The sequence below is a fragment of the Ranitomeya imitator genome, chromosome 4 (assembly GCF_032444005.1).
Source record: "Ranitomeya imitator isolate aRanImi1 chromosome 4, aRanImi1.pri, whole genome shotgun sequence".
In the NCBI taxonomy this organism is placed as follows: Eukaryota; Metazoa; Chordata; class Amphibia; order Anura; family Dendrobatidae; genus Ranitomeya; species Ranitomeya imitator.
In genome coordinates this window covers 575726661-575748029 of record NC_091285.1, presented here as the reverse complement: position 1 = coordinate 575748029, position 21369 = coordinate 575726661, and the positions used below count along the sequence as shown (strand labels likewise).

General features: G+C 44.5%; 1 protein-coding gene across 2 annotated transcripts in view; it reads left to right on the top strand.

Annotated features, from left to right (window-relative positions):
- The window catches only part of IGDCC4 (immunoglobulin superfamily DCC subclass member 4), a 155028-nt gene that overhangs the window by 122211 nt on the left and 11448 nt on the right, over positions 1 to 21369 (top strand). For both annotated transcript variants that reach the window (XM_069766359.1, XM_069766360.1), the window contains exons 10-18: positions 2343 to 2513; positions 2643 to 2873; positions 4220 to 4327; positions 5098 to 5278; positions 5366 to 5493; positions 7690 to 7860; positions 11942 to 12079; positions 15345 to 15450; positions 16378 to 16606. In XM_069766359.1, the coding sequence (XP_069622460.1) occupies positions 2343 to 2513; positions 2643 to 2873; positions 4220 to 4327; positions 5098 to 5278; positions 5366 to 5493; positions 7690 to 7860; positions 11942 to 12079; positions 15345 to 15450; positions 16378 to 16606 (1463 nt within the window). The remainder of the gene's footprint in view (positions 1 to 2342; positions 2514 to 2642; positions 2874 to 4219; positions 4328 to 5097; positions 5279 to 5365; positions 5494 to 7689; positions 7861 to 11941; positions 12080 to 15344; positions 15451 to 16377; positions 16607 to 21369) is intronic.

The window sequence follows — 21369 nt, the reverse complement described above, 5'->3', positions numbered from 1 at the left end:
GATGAATCTGCCTCTTTATGTTTGGTCAAGTTAAAAACACAATAGGAATGGTTTTGGCATAGCCATATAGATTGATCAAAAGCATTAAAATAAGTCTATCAGCACAAAATGACTGTTCAAACCATGCACAGGCACAATTCTGTGCACCTTCCCACCTACTTATTTCCCATCTATCTCTTCCTTTCTCTGGCTCCTGTAAAGCTTCTGATAATCAAGGAAGAGGAAGGCAGAGATACACACGTGGTCAAAATTGCTGGTACCCCTCGTTTAATGACAGAAAAGCCCACAATGGTCACAAAAATAACTTGAATCTGACAAAAGTAATAATAATTAAAAGATTTATGAAAATGAACAAATGAAAGTCAGACATTGCTTTTCAACCATGCTTCCACATCATAAAAAAAAATAAAACTCATGAAATAGGCCTGGACAGAAATGATGGTACCCTTGAAAATAATGTGACAAAAGGGACATGTTACATCTCGGTGTGTCCACTAACTAGCATCACAGGTGTCTACAATCTTGGAATCAGTGAGTGGGCCTGTATATAGGGCTACAGATACTCACTGTGCTGTTTGGTGACATGGTGTGTATCACACTCAACATGGACCAGAGGAAGCCAAGGAAAGTGTTGACTCAGGAGAGTGGAAAGAAAATTATAGACAAACATGTTAAAGGTAAAAGTTATAAGACCATCTCCAAGCAGCTTGATGTTCCTGTGACTACAGTTGCACATATTATTCAGAAATTTAAGATCCATGATACTGTAGCCAACCTCCCTGGATGTGGCCACAGGAGGAAAATTGATGACAAATCAAAGAGACGGATAATACGAATGGTAACAAAAGAGCCCAGAAAAACTTCTAAACAGATTAAAGGTGAACTTCAAGCTCAAGGAACATCAGTGTCAGAACGCACCATCGGTCGTTGTATGAGCCAAAGTGGACTTCATGGGAAACGACCAAGGAGGACACCATTGTTGAAAAAAAATCATAAAAAAGCCAGACTGGAATTTGCCAAAGAACACGTTGACAAGCCACAAAGCTTCTCGAAGAATGTCCTATGGACAGATGAGACAAAAATTGAACTTTTTGGCGAGGCACATCAGCTCTATATGCACAGGTGGAAAAATTAAGCATATCAAGAAAATAACACTGTCCCTACTGTGAAACATGGAGGATGCTCTGTTATGTTCTGGGGCTGCTTTGCTGCATCTGGCATAGGGTGTCTAGAATCTGTGTAGGGTACAATGAAATCTCAAGACTATCAAGGGATTCTAGAGAGAAATGTGTTGCCCAGTGTCAGAAAGCTTGGTCTCAGTTGCAAGTCATGGGTCTTGCAACAGGATAATGACCCAAAGAATGGCTAAGAGGAAAACATTGGACTATTCTGAAGTGGCCTTCTATGAGCCCTGACCTAAATCCTATTGAGCATCTTGGGAAAGAGCTGAAACATGCCGCCTGGAAAAGGCAACCGTCAAACACAAGACGACTGGAGCAGTTTGCTCTTGAGGAGCGGGCCAAAATACATGTCGAGAGGTGCAGAAGTTTCATTGACAGTTACAGGAATCGTTTGATTGTAGTGATTGCCTCAAAAGGTTGTGCAACAAAATATTACGTTAAGGGTACCATCATTTCTGTGAAGGCCTATTTCATGAGTTTTAATTTTTTTAAAATTCTGTGGAATCATGGTTAAAAAGCAATGTCTGACTTTCATTTGTTCATTTTCATAGATCTTTTATTTATTACTTTTGTCAGATTCAAGTTATTTCTGTGACCATTGTGGGTTTTTCAGTCATTAAACGAGGCGTACCTACAATTTTGACCACGTGTGTAGATGAGAAAAGAAAAGTATACTGAACTGCTTGGGGTGAACACCCTGTGACCGAAGCTGGGGGTTCACAAAATTATTAGGGAAGAGGAGGATTCATTAATTAAGGGGATCTTGGAAAGGTACATGGGAAAATACAACATGGAATCAAGATATTGATACAGCCAGAAATCATCCTTGGGCTTTGTTATAAATGCCTGTGGTGGAATCTGTGAGGTTGGACCATGATGGTGTCCGCAGTGCCTGGCTCAGCAGTTTATAGACGCACCCACAACTCTTGGCATTGCTCCAAAATTTCAGTTACTGTAAAATCTCTGACAAAACATCCTATAAAAACCTTTTTATTAATGTAATATTTTATTTTAATGTGCCAGGTTTCTACTGATGTCCATTCCGAGCTGTAGAGTTTAGGAAATAGGAGGAGGTCCAAGCTCCGGGGCTTTGTGAGTGGTGTCTATGATGTCTCATACATGGCTGGGTTTCTACATTTCATTGCTTTTCTGACATTTCAGGTGTGGTGAGCGTGCTGGAAGTTGGGGGAAATGAGACCCAGATCATGTTATCCTCATTGCAGCCTAATACTGTGTATAAAGTCCGGATCTCTGCCGCCACCATGGCTGGATATGGAGTGCCCTCAAACTGGGTGCTGCACCGCACTTTAGACAGAGTGAATCAGACATACGGTGCGTAACCTTATGGCATGAAGAACTGATTTGTATTAGCCTTTAGATGTTTGCGTCCATTTATTGTGCTTTGTATGGTATCATCGGCCTCTTTCTTACAGTTTATTTCTTACTTCATTTCCTCTACAGTGGACCAGGCCCCAATACAGCTACAAGTCATTGCCCACACAGACTCCCTGCTTGTGACCTGGCAGCTGCCCCACTCTGATTTTCAAGTCACGGGATACCGGCTGTATTACCGCATGGTGTGCCCCTTATTGAATCATAGCATCTCCTGCCCGCGGCAAGGACAGGATGACTGGGACGTGGGGCCGATTAAACTGAAGAAGAAAAGGAAACAATATGACTTAACTCATTTAAGTAAGTTCCCTGCCGCAGGTCAATGGGAAGCGTCTTATGCGGCTTCTGGATGGGCCGCTAATTCCTAGAAACACTCATTCCTGACTCATGCAGGGTAATCAGCCCAACAATAACCCAACGAATGAGAAAAATGCTCATTCGTCCGATGCGATGATTTTTGGCTATCTTAAAAATCATCATTCTTGGCAGCACATAGTCGTTGGTAAACAGGTTATGTGCTGCCGAGAACAAAGATATTCTCTGTGCACAGAAAGATCATATTCGCAGTCGCTGTGTTCATGTAGGTGTGTGGTCGGCCATTTAAACAGGCCATTAAATGACTGCCTATTAGCTTCAGTGTAGCTGATTACCAGTCATTTAATGTCCACGATTGACGTGTAAATCTAGCATAATATATTCAGTAATCTAGAATTTACCATCATGTCTCCTACTGTCTGGTAATCTAGAATTTACCGTCATGTTTCCTACCGTCTGGTAATCTAAAATTTACCTGTAGAAAAGCCGCGGAGACACCATCACGTGTTTCTCAACGCAGTGATCCAGAACACTGCCCCCATCCCTTATGGGAAATATGCAAATGCATGTAGAAAAGCCGCGGAGACACCATCACGTGTTTCTCAACGCAAGCAATAAATAGCCAGGTCTTTCACCGGGAAGGAACAACCACGGGAAGGGCAGCATCCAAAAAGGAAAACCACCTATGCCAAAACATGGTATCCATCCACAGACAGCTATTTCGGGGTATTTGCCCCTCATCAGTGTGGAGTAGGAAACTGGCTATTAGGAGCAGTGCCTAGTAAAAGGACTATAAACATAAGGATGAATAACCATCAGGTCTCCTACTGTCTGGTAATCTAGAATTTACCATCATGTCTCCTACTGTCTGGTAATCTAGAATTTACCATCATGTCTCCTACTGTCTGGTAATCTAGAATTTACCATCACATTTGCTACTGTCTGGTAATCTAGAATTTTCCGTCATGTTTCCTGGTCTTTTGTAATCTAGAATACTACATTCTCATACACTGTATGCATGGCTCACCTTTGATACATGGTTTCTCCTACTATAGTGAGTGACAGTATATCGCTGATATATAGCATCGATCAGTGGGGGTCCAATTTCTGGCTCCTTCAAGGTAGACCCCTACACAACAATTCTCTTGGCCCCTTTGGGAAAGTATCTAAAACTGCATCCCTTCCACTGTGGTTCATGAGCATGGTTGTGCTGGAGAAAAGTTGAAGGCATCTCAGTCAGGATGCAGCCCAACCAGCCATAATGTTTTAGTGTATCCCGCAAAATGTTTCCTATGTTTTATAAGTGTCTTTTGCTCCTATTTTCCTATCAGTACCTGGACAGCTATACCAAGTCAAACTAGTGACATACAATAAGAAGCAGGAGGTTCAGACAGCCATGTGGGAGGGAAGAACCAGACAGATTCTGTCGGCACCACCAGGTAAGGATCGTCAAACCGATAGCTCTCATTTAACGGCTTGAGTGAGAATTTTTTAATAGAAGATCTGCTCAAAAAATGAGTTAAATACCTTGTAAAAATCAGTGAGTTCACCTGATTTTGTCACTTTTTTTCCATTTTCTGGTGCGTCGCTCCATTGCAGAGATATTCACATTTGTTTCTTTTTGGAGCGCATTATGTGAAATCTCTGCTTTGCTGTCCAATTGGGCGTTTCTTTTGTAGAGAGTGCACTTGAATCCCTTCCTCCCAGATGCTGTCAATCACAGCTCAGCAGCTTATTTGGCCATCTCGGACACTTCCGAGTCTCAGACTCTACTGAGACATTACCGAATGGCAGAGTCTGGGAGGGAAGGTTGATAGATCACGCACCCAGAGACGACTATGAAGAAACACCCAGTTGGTCTGCAAACAAAGATTTACAGAGTGAGCTACCCAGGAGACAAATGTGAATATCTTTGCAGTGGATGGGCGCAGCACAAAAGAGAAAAAAGCTTGAGAATCAGGATTTTGCAAGACATTTTTTTCATATCCACCTTTGTATTCCTTCTCTGCTTGGATGTGGTGGTTGGCACCTCATCAGAGATGACAAGGGCTGAGCGATCATAGACCTTCCTTAGTCAGACATCACACTCGTCTTTGCTCCTGGTATTAGTAGATGGGGTATTTTTTTTTCCAGTGTTCTTTGGTTAATTAAATTCAGTGTAATCATTATGGAACTTGCATCTCAACAAAATGTCCCATTTATTCTGGAGATCTCATAGACCAGAAGATCCCACCCTTGCCTCCCAGCCATATTCAAGTGACGCCAAACAGCTCTACATCTATGCTGATGAGATGGAGGAAACCCTTAATAAGTAGCAAAATTGTGAAATATACGGTACGATGCGGACCTTGGGGGGCTAAGAATGCGTCTATGTTCAGCTATCATCACAGGTAAGCAGCAGCTTATGTGCCCCCTGTTATGTCCTCTGTACACCCCAGACCCTGGAGATCTGTAACCTGCACCCTGTCTGTTCACAGTGCTCAAGAAGAAATTCTGATCAACGGATTGAAACCATACACCAGGTACGAGTTTGCCGTTCAGTCCAGTGGAGCCGGAGTTGACGGGCCTTATAGTAACATTGTGGAAAAGATGACCCTTCCAGATAGTGAGTAAGAGACAGGATCTGCTCAGTGGTCGCATACTTGCTGGTCCTGTCACCGATATTTGTGTGCAGCCCGATACAAGTGACATTTATTTCCACACATTTACAACAGGATTTTCTGGGACTAAGGCCGGAGTCACACATGCGAGAAACACGTCCGTGTCTCGCATGGGAAAACCAAGCTCTGGCGCCGGCACTTGGGAGCGGAGCGTGCGGCTCCATGTGTTGCTATGTGGCCGCACGCTCCGCTCTGGAGCTTGGTTTTCACATGTGAGACACGGACGTGTTTCTCGCATGTGTGACTCCGTCCTAAGAGACATTATGGGCTGCTCAATTGATTCGCGCTAGTTATTGGTGTAAACCAAGCGAAAAAAAAACCCCTGATTTTCCTAAATTTTACAAAATTGGTGTGGTGTACTTTACGTATGGCCCAAGTTCGGTAACAATACAAGAAATAGTATATATTCACCTTCCAATCCCGTCAACTTTTCATTTAGATGGTCTCTTCTTCTTCTCTTTCAGTTTGGTAAGCATGGGACTGCTGCAGCCAATCAGTAGGCGGTAATTGGCTGCCATTGTCATGTGATAATTGTACAAGGAGAAGTAGATGGACAGGCAGGGGACACCGCTAACGGGTTGTAGGAGTGTCAGGTGATCAGAGATGATTATATACTATTTATTATTTTTATACCATTCCGGGGCCATATGTAAAGTTCGAGAAAGGGGTTGAAAACCCCTTTAAGCCTAAAGGAGTTTTCCTATGAACAAAGTACATTTTAATCACTAGATATTGGAAGAATAATAAGTTACACAATTTGATGTGCGTAAATAAAATGTTCCTGTGCTGAGATAATCTTATAAATGCGCCCCTGCTGTGTACTGTTTAATGGCTGTGTCTGATCACGCAGAGCTGCTCCAGTCCATGGTCTGAACATACCACATCTCCTGGGCAGGGAGGAAGAAAGAGTATACAGACAGGACAGAACGGGATCGCAGCTGATTCTTTCTGTGAAATAAAGCTGTTGCTGCGCCTGTTTTTAAACATGTTTTATCTCACAGGAAGAATCAGCTGTGATCATGTGCTATCCTGCCTGTATCTTCTACTTTGCTTCCCCCCCTGCCTGCCCAGTAGCTGTGGTATGATCAGGCCATGTCCCTGTATGGTCAGACACAGCCATTACACAGTACACAGCAGGGGCACATTTATAAGATTATCTCAGCACATGAACATTATTTTTTTAACACATCCAATTTCTGAACTTATTATTATTCCAAAATCTATTAAATAAAATGTACTTTGATCGTGGAGAAAACCCCTTTAAAGCCAGAAAATGTTTCAATTAATCTATGCCTGCTCATCCATGTGTGTGTCCTTTAATGAATTTGGTGCACCTTTGGACTGTCCATCTGCCTGAGATGTAGGTCTCTCAACTAGCTATGAGCTGATCTAGTTTCCTGCTGCAATGTATATGTAATGTTTTGTCATGTGAGGATTGGCATGCTGAGACTTGTAGTGATCCTCAGTGTGTCAATATCATGGGTGAGGAGTACATACTACACTTAGGGTGCTGTAGATTGCGGGCTCGTGCATATGTCTAGCACACTGCTGCACTTTTTGACTTTAAGAGCTTTCCTTAATCTTGACTTAATTGCAAACAATATTTCCCATAAGGCTATTCTTATAGCCATGTCTGGCCATACACAGCATTCATCATCCTCTTTCCTTGAAACTATCTGGAAATCACAAAAGGAGTTTTACTGTTCCCAGCTGCAGTTTGTTAAAACAAAAAAAAAAAGTTTACTCACCGTCCTCAGGTCCAGTTCCTCAATCAATTAGTGCGCTTTGTAGCTCTGAGCGGCTCGTGCTGTCAGTTCTGGCAGAGCTCCTGGTTTCAGTTTTTGACTGCAGTGCTGTCGACCTGATACCATTACTGTACTTGATTAGACACCAATAGAAACTGCAGAGATTCAGCGCTGGACCCTAGTAGGGTGATTAAAGTACAGTTTTTTTTTGTTTTTTCTTATTTGCATTTGTGGAAGAAGGGTTTTCTGAAACTATAAAACCCCTTTAAATAATCTGTGATTTTAACACGTCCGTTCCACTCACACTTCTGCGTGTCTGACATTGAAATGTGATTTATGATCCTTTATGATGTCGTTGCCATCTTTCATGTCTCTTCACCTGTGATTCTCACCAAGGACCATCCTCGGCTCCTACTGACCTGGTCCTGCAGCCACTGTCACAGTTGTCCATTCAGGTGCACTGGCGCCCCCCAGTGGAATCAAACGGAATAATCGTGCAGTATCTTATACTGTACACTGCCAATAAAAGCCACCCGGATGAAATGTGGACTGTTTTAACCAGGGAAGGTGAGTGTACGATGCGCGTGCTTACATGTCCTGCTTTCTCTGTCTTATCTGTTAGCTTCTCATATCATCATATTAGCTTCAGACCAAAACTGCAAGTTACACAGGACCACCCCTGCTCAACTCCGCACCAATGAGTACGTCGACACGTTGAGTCCATATGTCATTTGTGAAGATCTCTTCTCATCGACTTTTTTTTTAGGGACTTTGTTGACTTAGCAATAGTTTGATTAGTGTTTATTATGAATATCCTCTATGGCGGGCAGTTTTTTCTAGCGGTTGGAGAGCCGTTTCCTTAGATATATATATAAGGCCTCATCCGTGAGTCATGTATGTATTTTATCTGTGATTTTCTCTGTTACCACGTACGTACCCATTATAGCCTATGGTGTGCCATTCACATGTCCATGTTGTTTTGTGGACCAATTGGTGCCCAAAAAAATCAGTGACCTGTCCATAACTACCGTAATCCGAGTCATAGATGAAATGTATCCATGGATCAGTGTGTAATCTGTGATTAGCACTGTTAGGAATAGGAAAAACTTATTTTTTTATCATTGAAAATCACTGATGGTAAAAACGGACACCGACCAATTACTGATGGCACTCGGATCCAAAACACTGGTGGTGAACGCTAAATGATGCCTAAAGGAGGTGTTATAGATAAATCAGCCAAAATTCACTATACAGTCATGGCCAAAAGTATTGACACCCCTGCAATTCTGTCAGATAATACTCAGTTTCTTCCTGAAAATGATTGCAAACACAAGTTATTTGGTATTATTATCTTCATTTAATTTGTCTTAAATGAAAAAACACAAAAAGAATTGTCCTAAAGCCAAATTGGATATAATTCCACACCAAACATAAAAAACGGGGTGGACAAAAGTATTGGCACTGTTTGAAAAATCATGTGATGCTTCTCTAATTTGTGTAATTAACAGCACCTGTAACTTACCTGTGGCACCTAACAGGTGTTGGCAATAAATACATCACACTTGCAGCCAGTTGACATGGATTAAAGTTGACTCAACCTCTGTCCTGTGGCCTTGTGTGTACCACATTGAGCATGGAGAAAAGAAAGAAGACCAAAGAACTGTCTGAGGACTTGAGAAACCAAATTGTGAGGAAGCATGAGCAATCTCAAGGCTACAAGTCCATCTCCAAAGACCTGAATGTTCCTGTGTCTACCGTGCGCAGTGTCATCAAGAAGTTTAAAGCCCATGGCTCTGTGGCTAACCTCCCTAGATGTGGACGGAAAAGAAAAATTGACAAGAGATTTCAACGCAAGATTGTGCGGATGTTGGATAAAGAACCTCGACTAACATCCAAACAAGTTCAAGCTGCCCTGCAGTCCGAGGGCACAACAGTGTCAACCCGTACTATCCGTCGGCATCTGAATGAAAAGGGACTGTATGGTAGGAGACCCAGGAAGACCCCACTTCTTACCCCGAGACATAAAAAAGCCAGGCTGGAGTTTGCCAAAACTTACCTGAAAAAGCCTAAAATGTTTTTGAAGAATGTTCTCTGGTCAGATGAGACAAAAGTAGAGCTTTTTGGGCAAAGGCATCAACATAGAGTTTACAGCAGAAAAAAAGAGGCATTCAAAGAAAAGAACACGGTCCCTACAGTCAAACATGGCGGAGGTTCCCTGATGTTTTGGGGTTGCTTTGCTGCCTCTGGCTCTGGACTGCTTGACCGTGTGCATGGCATTATGAAGCCTGAAGACTACCAACAAATTTTGTAGCATAATGTAGGGCCCAGTGTGAGAAAGCTGGGTCTCCCTCAGAGGTCATGGGTCTTCCAGCAGGACAATGACCCAAAACACACTTCAAAAAGCACTAGAAAATGGTTTGAGAGAAAGCACTGGAGACTTCTAAGGTGGCCAGCAATGAGCTCAGACCTGAATCCCATAAAACACCTGTGGAGGGATCTAAAAATGGCAGGTTGGAGAAGGCACCCTTCAAATATCAGGGACCTGGAGCAGTTTGCCAAAGAAGAATGGTCTAAAATTCCAGCAGACCATTGTAAGAAACTCATTGATGGTTACCGGAAGTGGTTGGTTGCAGTTATTTTGGCTAAAGGTTGTGCAACCAAGTATCAGGCTGAGGGTGCCAATACTTTTGTCTGGCCCATTTTTGGAGTTTTGTGTGAAATGATCAATGTTTTGCTTTTTGCTTCATTCTCTTTTGTGTTTTTTCATTTAAGACAAATTAAATGAAGATAATAATACCAAATAATTTGGGTTTGCAATTATTTTCAGGAAGAAACTGAGTATTATCTGACAGAATTGCAGGGGTGTCAATACTTTTGGCCATGACTGTATATAATAATAATAAAGAAAACTGTGAATAAATATTACATCCGCTATTATAGTTGATGAAAAACACACAGAGCTACCTTCCCACAATGAGTATTTGCTGAGTTATTGATGATACAGATTTTCTGCACTTATCAGTTTAGTAGTGATTTTTACTTTGCGCTTTTTTTAATGTGTTTTTGACGCAGCACTTTTTGTCTCTTTTTAGTATATCATGTTTTAAATAAAGTTGTTTTCGTTTTGATACTTCCTGGTATTTGGCTTTGACAAAACTTTATTGATACAGTCATGAGTGGTTTACGTACGTTCTTAGTGCGTTTCCGTGACAGAAAATCACTAATAACGCGTATGCATGTGGATTTTCCGCATTTAAGGTTAGTCTATGGGGATAATCTGCCCATAAAATGCAGCATACCCGCAAGAGATATTGACATGTTTTGGATTTCAGACACGCACCGCGGGTCAGATTACGCCAAGTAAAAAAAAAAAACCTGCAGGAGATTTCTATAAATCCCAGCCATGTTGTCGGAGCTGTAAGATGCTGCATTATTTGCGCAGCGAAAATACTTAATGTCAAAACCTTATCGAGAGAACGTAGCCCCATTACGGCAATATGACGCTCCTCGATAGACCCCCTTGTTTACCTTCAGTTTCTAGTGCCCATGACCGTTCCATCTTTTATATTCTTAAAGGGAATCTGTCTGCAGGTTTTTGCTATTTAATCTGAAAGCAGCGTAATGTAGGGGATGAGACCCTGATTCCAGTGATGTGTCACTTACTGGGCTGTGTGTTGTTATTTCAATAAAAATCAGTGCTTTTTCAGCAGGAGATTCTCCTTAGAGGACTAGGTGTCTGGTGCCATAGAGTCCTGCTCCATATAACCTCGCTCCCCCACTGATGGCAGCGTATGCACGGGGTAAAAGAACGCTGGTATTCAGAGAACTGGTAGATTTGCAGCAAAGAAAACTCTGATTTAAAAAAACAAAAAACTGCACCAAGCAACTCATTAAGTGTCACATTGCTGCTGGAATCAGGGTCTCTGCCCCTACATCATTCTCGTCTCAGATTAAATAGCAAAAGCCTGGTGACAGATTCCCTTAAATGTCCATGATGTGAAGGAATTGTGTTGTAGGTTTTTAGCCATGTGTGATAAATAATTGGATAATGTTATAGTGAGGGTCATTATGCATGCTGTGATAACCATAATATTTATTTTTGTAATAATAAAACATTTTTATTACATTATTTATTTATTTATTTTAGTCCAAATTGGTGACTTGACCTTGCAATCGTTGAAGGGTTATTCACAAGTTATCCCTTAGCCACTGGATAGGGAATAACGTAATGATCACTCAGTGTTTGACTGCTAGGACCCTTGGGTGTCTGAACCAGGTCTGTAGCCTAGAGCAGAAGTCCACATACTCAACTTCCGCTCCATTCATTGTCTATGGGACTGCCATAAATATACATGCACCTGTGTCGCTTCTCCAGCAGTCCCATAGACAACTAATGGACTGCTCCATTCAAGACGGGGCTCTACAGATCCGTTTCAGACCCCATTCTTGGGAATGCTGGGGGTCCCAGCAATCAGAACCTCAGTGTTTTCTGTGATCCCGCAGTGTCAATTTGTGGGACGGACATTTTAATTTCATGTATACAATATATAAATCCTTACAGGATCTGAAGGTCGTACTCGGGGACTGTACTGTAGGGGTCTCAGTCCATTTTTGGTGTTAACAGGACAATATGTTTGGTTTTACACAGGAAACATATTCAGTGCAGAAGTGGATGGTTTACAAAGTGGGACCAAATATTACTTCAAGATGGGAGCCAAGACATTGTCAGGGTGGGGGCCATATTCCAGTGTGGTAGAAGTTGAGACCTTGCCTCCAAGACCCCCAGGTATATAATATCAGGTTTTGTGCTTTCTATTGTCTGTATATATTGGCTTGTCTAAAAATATTACACAACTAGAAGACATTACACCTTCCTGTACACGACTATGGTGTGTTTGCTATGGCCAGTAAAGCCCCACATATGTCTCACTATGAAGGATCGTCTGAAGTTACACCTCGGTTCCCCATACCTATGTTTAAGAATGTAAAAGCAAACTGCGCTTTACTCACCCTTCCCAGGTCCAGTATGGAGCCTTTGCTGCCGTTCCTAGTTTTATGTTATCGTCTGCAGTGCTGATATCAGATTGACAGTGTAGCTGGCAGCCATTGAACCTAGCAGCCCTGAGCAGCTTGTGCTGTCGGCTCGGGCAGGACCGCCAAGCTCAGTTTTTGGCTGTAGGTAGCGCTGTTGATGTGACGTCAGCCCTGCAGACAAAGCAGACTCCAGGAGCAGCGGCCAAGACTCCGGACTGAAGCCTTTCATTTTCCAAAACCATATTACTGAGAAAAACTCCTATAATTTTGCATTGTAATTACTGACTACTAGGCCTAATATTAGTCTACCACTTTCTTATCTGTACAGGTGACTTTTTCATTACAGACAGGATTACAGTAGATAACACATGTAGATTAATCAGTGGATTACAGTAGATAACACACGACCCAGCAATCACAATAGGCGACGTCACAGGTCACCTCCTCCTCCTCCCTGCACAATGTCCTCTGCACAGGTCACAGAACATATCTATAACACTCTCGTGTAGGAGACAATGAACATCCCCCAACTGTTGTTTCCTATGTCCATGCGTCTGCTTTAAAGCATTTATCTAATACTTTTAAAGAGAACCCTTCACAAAATTACGTTCGATTTAATAGATGCTGCAATATGTAAATGAGCTTTTAAGATCTATGGGAGTGGTCATAGATCTCCCTAAGAATCTGCTTCCAGATGTTTTTTTAATTGAAAGAGGCGTTACCAGTGCGAGTCATGTAATGACTGACAGTCCGCTCTCCTGATCTACATGTCTCACGCTGGTAACTCTCCCTTTCATTTATAATTATCTCTGGAGGCAGATTGTCAGGGAGATCAGTATCCGGCCCATAGATCTGAACAACAGATAATTTACATATTTTTAAAAAAGGCGGATTTCTCTGGAATAAGGCATCAGATCACAGGTATCAAGGCGTCATCTTACTCAGCTTCATAGGACCTGTACGCCATATAGACGGCATAGGAGGGTTGATCCTACTGACAGATTCCCTTCAATGAGACTGCGTATCTCTCCACGAAAAATCTGGGACCAAGATCCACTCAAGCTATCGTCTACTGGCTCAGACACTTCTGACTTTTATTATGCCGTAATTTAGTGTCTACTCTCAGAATCACATCGCATGCAGGTAACAGCAACGAATCGGTCACCGGCTACACACAAAAAGTTAATTTTCCCAAGGGGCCACATGAGAGACCATGACTGTTGTGGAAAGCCGAAACAATAGGCCGAAATTAATTCTACTCAATATTAATAGCAATATATTATAATTATATTATTGATAATATTAATTGTATCACTTAATATAGAGCAGAATTAAGTATGCTGACACCCCCTATATATCATTTGAACCTGAGTACAGCCCCTTCTGTATATCGTATCATCCCCCATACGTGGCATGAGCCCCACACCAGCCTCCCCCATATGCGGCATGAACCCCACACCAGCCTCCCCCATACACGGCATGAGCCCCACACCAGCCTCCCCCATACGTGGCATGAGCCCCACACCAGCCTCCCCCATACGTGGCATGAGCCCCACACCAGCCTCCCCCATATGCGGCATGAACCCCACACCAGCCTCCTAATATACACTGCATGAGCCCCACACAGCCTCCGCAAGTGCAGCATGACGCCCCCATAGCCCTCTCATGTGCAGCATGTCACCCCTAGCCTCCTTATATGCAGCACCATGTGCAGCATGTCACCCCCATATGCAGCATGTCACCCCCATATGCAGCATATCACCCCCATATGCAGCATGTCACCCCCATATGCACCATTTCACCCCCATATGCAGCATGTCACCCCCATATGCAGCATGTCACCCCCATATGCAGCATGTCACCCCCATATGCAGCATGTCACCCCCATATGCAGCATGTCACCCCCATAGCCTCCCCATGCCCACCCAAACATCCCATACCCATGAAAAAGAGCAGCACATACTCACCTCGGTCCTGTTCCCTGGCGCTCTGCTTCTCTCCCTGACTCTCCACAGTACACAGCTGACGCGATGAAGTTACGCCATCCTGTCAGCTGTTTCACACCCTGATTGGTGGAGGAAGTGGCTGGAGGCCCCTCCTCCACCAATGAAGTCAGTGTAGATGGAGACAGCGAGCGGACAGGCACGGTGCGGCCCGGGGACCTCTGTTTTGCAGCCCCTCGGCTGTCTCGGGCCGCACTTTGCCCCGGCCTGACTTATTTGATTACACCACAAAAGCTAATAACAAATATAAATTTAAAAGCAATACCAAACTTCTAGCCATAACATTAATTGGACCTATTGGTGACAGGTTTTCAATTAACTCTAATTATTAGATGGTCACATAGCAGTACTTAAAGAGGACCTGTCACTAGGTCAGAAGTGATCACTTTTTGCTCTTATTTTATCCCCATTGCTCCCCTGAGTATTCGTTTTTTTCCCCTTTCTTAAATCTGCCATACTGTTCCAGAGATATGGACTTTTTTATTTAGTGATTGTTATACCAAAGGGGCGTGGCTCACGGGATAGTAATGCCGAGCAGTCTATAGACACGCCCCCTTCGTAAAGAGCGTACAAAATAAAACTAAATAGTGCATATCTCTGTAACTATATGGCTGATTTAAAAAAAAATAACAGCAGAATACTCAGGGGAGCAGTGGGAATAAAGTAGGAGAAAAAACTGGACATTGTTGACCTAGTGACTGGTCCTCCTTTACGTTTTACTTTTAAGATGGATGGGTAGCACGGTGGCTCAGTGGTTAGCACCACTGGGGTCCTGGGTTCAAATCCCACCAAGGACAACATCTGCAAGGAGTTTAGAGTGTGAGCCCCAACGGGGACAGAGATGGTGATGTCTGTAAAGTGCTGTGGAATGAATGGTGCTGTATAAGAGTAAAATAAATAAGAGTGGAGAATCTGGAGAAGGTCAGCTAAAATGAAATGCTGCATATGCCATGAAAAGTATGTCCTTGCTTGACGATGCCCATCCGGCTGATTGTCCAGCCTTTGTTTTCTCAGATGTCCTGGACATGAATTCTGTTACTGGCATCATTGTTGGTGTCTGCCTGAGCCTCCTGTGCCTACTTCTCTGTATGTGTGCCAGCTTCCAGCAGGGCAAGCAGCGGTAAGTAACGCTCCTCCGTATACTCCGCATGCGTCTAGTAGCGTATATCAGACGTGTGCCGCTGTCAGATCTCAGCATTTCTTCTTTTGCCGCCTTTATTGGTAAGTTTTGTGTACTTGCAAGTATCCTTCAAAAAGTTTTAGAAAATGAAACGTATTGAGTTGATTTAGGAAAGTGTTTGGAACAATGACAAGAGCATTTGGCTTAATGGCTATTCAGTATCTAGGTTACGTGGCCAGTCAGAGATATAACAGCTTTCTATCAAATTCTAACAATGTGACTACTTCAAGGGGTTTTCATATTTTACAACATCAAAAGTGCTTGATAAAACGAGCAAATTTTCTATTTACTTGTTGTTAAATATCCTCTCCATTCTCGAGAGCAAAGGGATTTTTATTGTTTGCTGCTCATTCTCTAGCTTTCCGGCCACCTCTGCATTCTATAGCGGTGGCTGGTCTAATACTGTAGGTAAGGTGTGCTGCGCTTACAAGTTATTTCCAATAGAGCTTGCAAGTGCTGCTCTGAAGCAGGACAGACTACTGGATCCAGGCACCTTCATTGTCCCTACAGTCTGCCATGCTCTAGAGGCAAAGATGCCGTTTCTTGCAGCATTTGGTAGCACACAGTTCTGGCCAGCGGGCAAACATGTCACTGCTCCATACTGTCTGTCATCAGGAGCGCACTGCCCTCTGGCAGCCGGAAGGCAAGAGATGACCCCTTTAAGTCAACTGACACTTCATTAAAAATGCAATTGTATCAACCCTAAAATCTTCTATCTAGAACACACATGAACTATCTGCCCAGTGTATTTACTGAGCATGTCGCGGATTCTACTAGGTAAGCAGATTGTTTGTAGCACTCTGCTTTCATATTGCCAATCTTATGAAAGTGTGGTATTTGTCATCTGTCTCACTCTTTCTACTTTAGGGAAGTGGGATCTGATCTGGGATCCAGATCTACTAGGGGACCATCATCCTATCAAAGGGCAAGACAGGGGTCATGTTCCCAAACTCACTGCCAAGACTCCCATGAGTTGGAGACTTTGATGCCTTCTGCACAAGAAGATACTTCATCCCTTCCAGTTTCTGATCTATTGGGAAGCCATAGCCTTGTTTTAAACCCACCAACAGAAGACAAAAATCAAGTGAAGGTGAAGGTAGGTATATTATTATTATTATTCATTTTTATAGCGCCATTTATTCCATGGTGCTTTACATGTGAAAAAAGGGGGCCTACATAGACCAGTACAATAAACATGAGCAATACAAGGCACCAACAGGTACAGAAGGAGAGAGGACCCTGCCCGCGAGGGCTCACAATCTACAGGGGGATGGGTGAGGATACAGTAGGAGAGGGTAGAGCTGGTTTTGCGGCGGTTCAGTAGACTAAGGATCACTGCAGGTTGTAGGCTTGTCAGAAGAGGTGGGTCTTCAGGTTCCTTTTAAAGGTTTCCGTGGTAGGCGAAAGTCTGATGTGTTGTTGTAGAGAGTTCCAGAGTATGGGGGAAGCACGGGAGAAGTCTTGTATGCGATTGTGAGAAGAAGAGAGGAGTAGAGAAGGAGAGAAAGGATCGAAGGTTGTGTGTAGGTAAGTACCAGGAGACCATGTCACAGATGTATGGAGGAGACAGGTTGTGGATGGCTTTGTATGTCATGGTTAGGGTTTTTACTGGAGCCTCTGGACCATAGGAAGCTAGTGAAGGGCTTGGCAGAGAGAAGAGACTGGGGAATAACGGGGAGACAGGTGGATTAGTTGGGCAACAGAGTTTAGGATAGATTGAAGTGGTGCAAGAGTGCTAGAGAGGAGGCCAGGGAGAAGGAGGTTGCAATAGTCGAGGCGGGAGATGATGAGGATGTGCTCGAGCGTTTTTGCAGTTTCATGGTCATGGAATTTACAGATCCAGGAAATGTTTTTGAGTTGCAGTCGGTAGGAGGAGGCAAGGGCTTGGATATGTGGCTTTAAAGAGAGGGCGGAGTCAGAGGCACCGAGCATGCGGGCCTGGGGAAAGTGAGCAGCCATTGACATTGATGGATAGGTCTGGTGGAGGGGTAGAGTGTGATGGGGGAAAGATGATGAATTCTGTTTTGTCCATATTCAGTTTTAGAAAGCGAGCAGAAAAGAAAGATGGAATGGCTGACAGACATTGTGGGATTTTGGTCAGTAAGGAGGTGATTTCAGGTCCAGATAGGTAGATCTGCGTGTCATCGGCGTAGAGATGATACTGCAAACCGTGGGATTCTATGAGCTGTCCCAGGCCGAAGGTGTAGATTGAGAAGAATAGGGGTCCTAGAACTGAGCCTTGGGGAACACCAACATAAGGGGCGAGGGGAGGAGGTGGTGTGGGAGAGGGAAACATTGAATGTCCAGTCTGTTAGATATGACGAGATGCAGGATAGGGCCAAATCTGTGATGCCAAGTGATGAGAGAATCTGTAACATGAGGGAATGGTCCACAGTGTCAAAGGCAGATGACAGGTCCAGGAGAAGGAGGACAGAGTAGTGTTGCTTGCTGTTGGCGGCTAGTAGGTCATTGGTGACTTTAGTTAGGGCAGTTTCAGTTGAGTGATGCAGTCGGAAGCCAGATTGCAACGGTCAGAGAAAGCAGGAGGAGAGGTGGGAGGACAGTTCAAGATGGACATGCTGTTTCAGTAGTTTTGAGGCATAAGGGAGAAGTGATATTGGGCAATAGCTAGACACAGAGGATGGGTCGAGGGAGGGCTTTTTGACGATGGGTGTGATTGAGGTATGTTTGAAGGATGAGGGGAAGACACCATTTGCAAGTGAAAGGTTGAAGAGATGTGTTAGTGTTGGGATGAAGACTGTGGCAAGGTTAGGGATGAGGTGGGACGGGAGCGGGTCAAGCGTGCAAGTGGTGAGATGTGGTCTTGACAGAAGGGTGGAGAGCTAATCTTTTGTCATGGTGGAAAAGCTGGTTTTGGAAGAACAGGGCTGACCAGTTAAGAGGAGGGGCATTGGGGGCTGCGGGCCAAAGCTTGCTCTGATGTTTTCGATCTTCTGCTTAAAGAAAGAGGCAAAGTCTTCAGCAGAAATGAGATGAGAGGGAGGAGGTGCTGGGGGCTGGAGTAGAGAATTGAAAGTGTTGAAAAGCTGTTTAGGGTTGTGAGACAGGGAGGATATGAGAGATGAGAAGTAAGTCTGTTTTACTGCAGTGAGCGTGGGCCTGAAGCTGGCGAGGGACTGCTTATATGCGATAAAGTGCTCGGCAGAACAGGATCTCTGCCATCTCCGCTCAGCAACTCTGGAAGCCCATCTCAGTTCCTTGGTCAGGCTGGTCAGCCAGGGTTGCCTGTTGATTGTATGAGTTTTGCTGTGCGTGTGGGGGCGTCCGCATCGAGTGCTGCTGTTATTGTGGTGTTATATAAAGTGGCAGCAGCATCTGTGTCATGTAAGGAAGCTATGTCTGTAAGAGGGAAAAGGGATTCAGAGTGAGTGTAAATTGAGGTGTTTGAGATTTCTGCGAGGGTGGGTGAGTTTGTGGAGTGGGGGTTGCGCACTAGGAGAGGAGAGGGAAGAGAATGTCAGTAGGTTGTGGTCAGACAGGGGGAGGGTTGAGTTAATGAGATTAGTAAGGGAACAGAAGCGGGTGAAGATAAGGTCCAGCGTGTGGCCATCATTGTGAGTGGCCGTGGAGGACGATTGAATGAGGCCCAAGGAGGCAGTCAGTGAAAAAAGTTTAGAGGCAGCTGAGGTGGAAGTGTCAATGGGGATGTTGAAGTCACCCATGATGATAGTGGGGATGTCAGCAGAAAGGAAATGAAGTAGCCAAGTGGCTAGTTCTGCGGGGCAGTAGATGACAGCCAGCTGGAGGTTGGAGGGGGAGTAGATGCAGACGGAGTGCACCTCAAACGAGGATAAACGACTGTAGAAGAGTGCAAGAAAAAAAGGATGTTTATCGTGATATAAAGAAATTGAAACACCTTTAGCTTGCAAAAAAGAAGGCTAAGAGGAGACTTAATTGCTGTCTACAAATATCTGAAGGGATGTCACAGTATAGAGGGATCATCCTTATTATCATTTGCACATGGAAACACGAGAAGCAATGGGATGAAACTGAAAGGGAGAAAATACAGATAGATATTAGAACAAACTTTTGGACAGTGAGGGTGACCAATGAGTGGAACAGGCTGCCACGAGAGGTGGTGAGTTCTCCTGCAATAGAAGTCTTCAAACAAAGGCTGGACAAATATCTGTGTGAGATGGTATAGTGAATCCTGCATTAAGCAGGGAGTTGGACACAATGACCCTGGGGGTTCCTTCCAACTCTAACATTCTAGGATTCTACGATTATGAAACACAGTATTATATGGGAATTAAGCCTACAACCAGAGGAGGCAATTTACTAATCAACAAACATGCACAGAGTCATCTTTAGCCCTATTTCTTTGCAGTACCGGCGGGATCCCGGGTTCAAATATCACCAAGGACTATATCTGAAAGAATTTTGTATTTTCTCCCCATTTGCCTTTGGTGTTCTTCGGTTTCCTCCCATAAGCCAAAAGACATACTGATAGGCAGTGTAGATTGTGAGCTCCAATGGGGACAGTGATAATAATAACTGTGCTGTGGAAATTAATGATACTACAGTGGCATGTAAAGGTTTGTGCACCCCTGGTCAAAATTACTGTTATTGTGAACATATATATTTTCATCTTTTACATTTTAAAAATTACAAAAAGGAAAATGGGCCGATGCTAAAGTTTGGGCACCCTTGGAGATATGAGTGCTCAGATAGTTTTGATCTAGGTTTCAGCCTTAATTAGCCTGTTAGGGTTATGGCTTGTTCACTATCATTGTTAGGAAAGGCCAGGTGATGCAAATTTTCCAGCGTTATAAAAACACAGCCTCCTCTAGCTTTATGCCAAAAACGGCAGCCATGGGTTCTTCTAAGCAGCTTCCTAGCACTCTGAAATTGAAAATGATGGAGGCCACAAATCAGGAAAAGGTGATAGATAGAAAAGCGTTTTCAAGTTGCCCTTTCCTTAGTTTGAAATGTAATTAAGCAATAGCAGTTAACAGGAACAGTGGAGATCAGCCGGAGAAAAGCACTCACTGCTCTGCTCCGGCTGCTGCACTCACTGCTTTGCTTCGGCTGCTGCACACACTGCTCTGCTCCGGCTGCTGCACTCACTGCTCTGCTGCACACACTGCTCTGCTCCGGCTGCTGCACTCACTGCTCTGCTCCGGCTGCTGCACTCACTGCTCTGCTCCGGCTGCTGCACTCACTGCTCTGCTCCGGCTGCTGCACTCACTGCTCTGCTCCGGCTGCTGCACTCACTGCTCTGCTCCGGCTGCTGCACTCACTGCTCTGCTCCGGCTGCTGCACTCACTGCTCTGCTGCACTCACTGCTCTGCTGCACTCACTGCTCTGCTCCGGCTGCTGCACTCACTGCTCTGCTCCGGCTGCCGCACTCACTGCTCTGCTCCGGCTGCCGCACGCACTGCTCTGCTCCGGCTGCCGCACGCACTGCTCTGCTCCGGCTGCCGCACGCACTGCTCTGCTCCGGCTGCCGCACGCACTGCTCTGCTCCGGCTGCCGCACTCACTGCTCTGCTCCGGCTGCTGCACTCACTGCTCTGCTCCGGCTGCTGCACTCACTGCTCTGCTCCGGCTGCTGCACTCACTGCTCTGCTCCGGCTGCTGCACTCACTGCTCTGCTCCGGCTGCTGCACTCACTGCTCTGCTCCGGCTGCTGCACTCACTGCTCTGCTCCGGCTGCTGCACTCACTGCTCTGCTCCGGCTGCTGCACTTACTGCTCTGCTGCACTCACTGCTCTGCTGCACTCACTGCTCTGCTCCGGCTGCTGCACTCACTGCTCTGCTCCGGCTGCCGCACTCACTGCTCTGCTCCGGCTGCCGCACGCACTGCTCTGCTCCGGCTGCCGCACGCACTGCTCTGCTC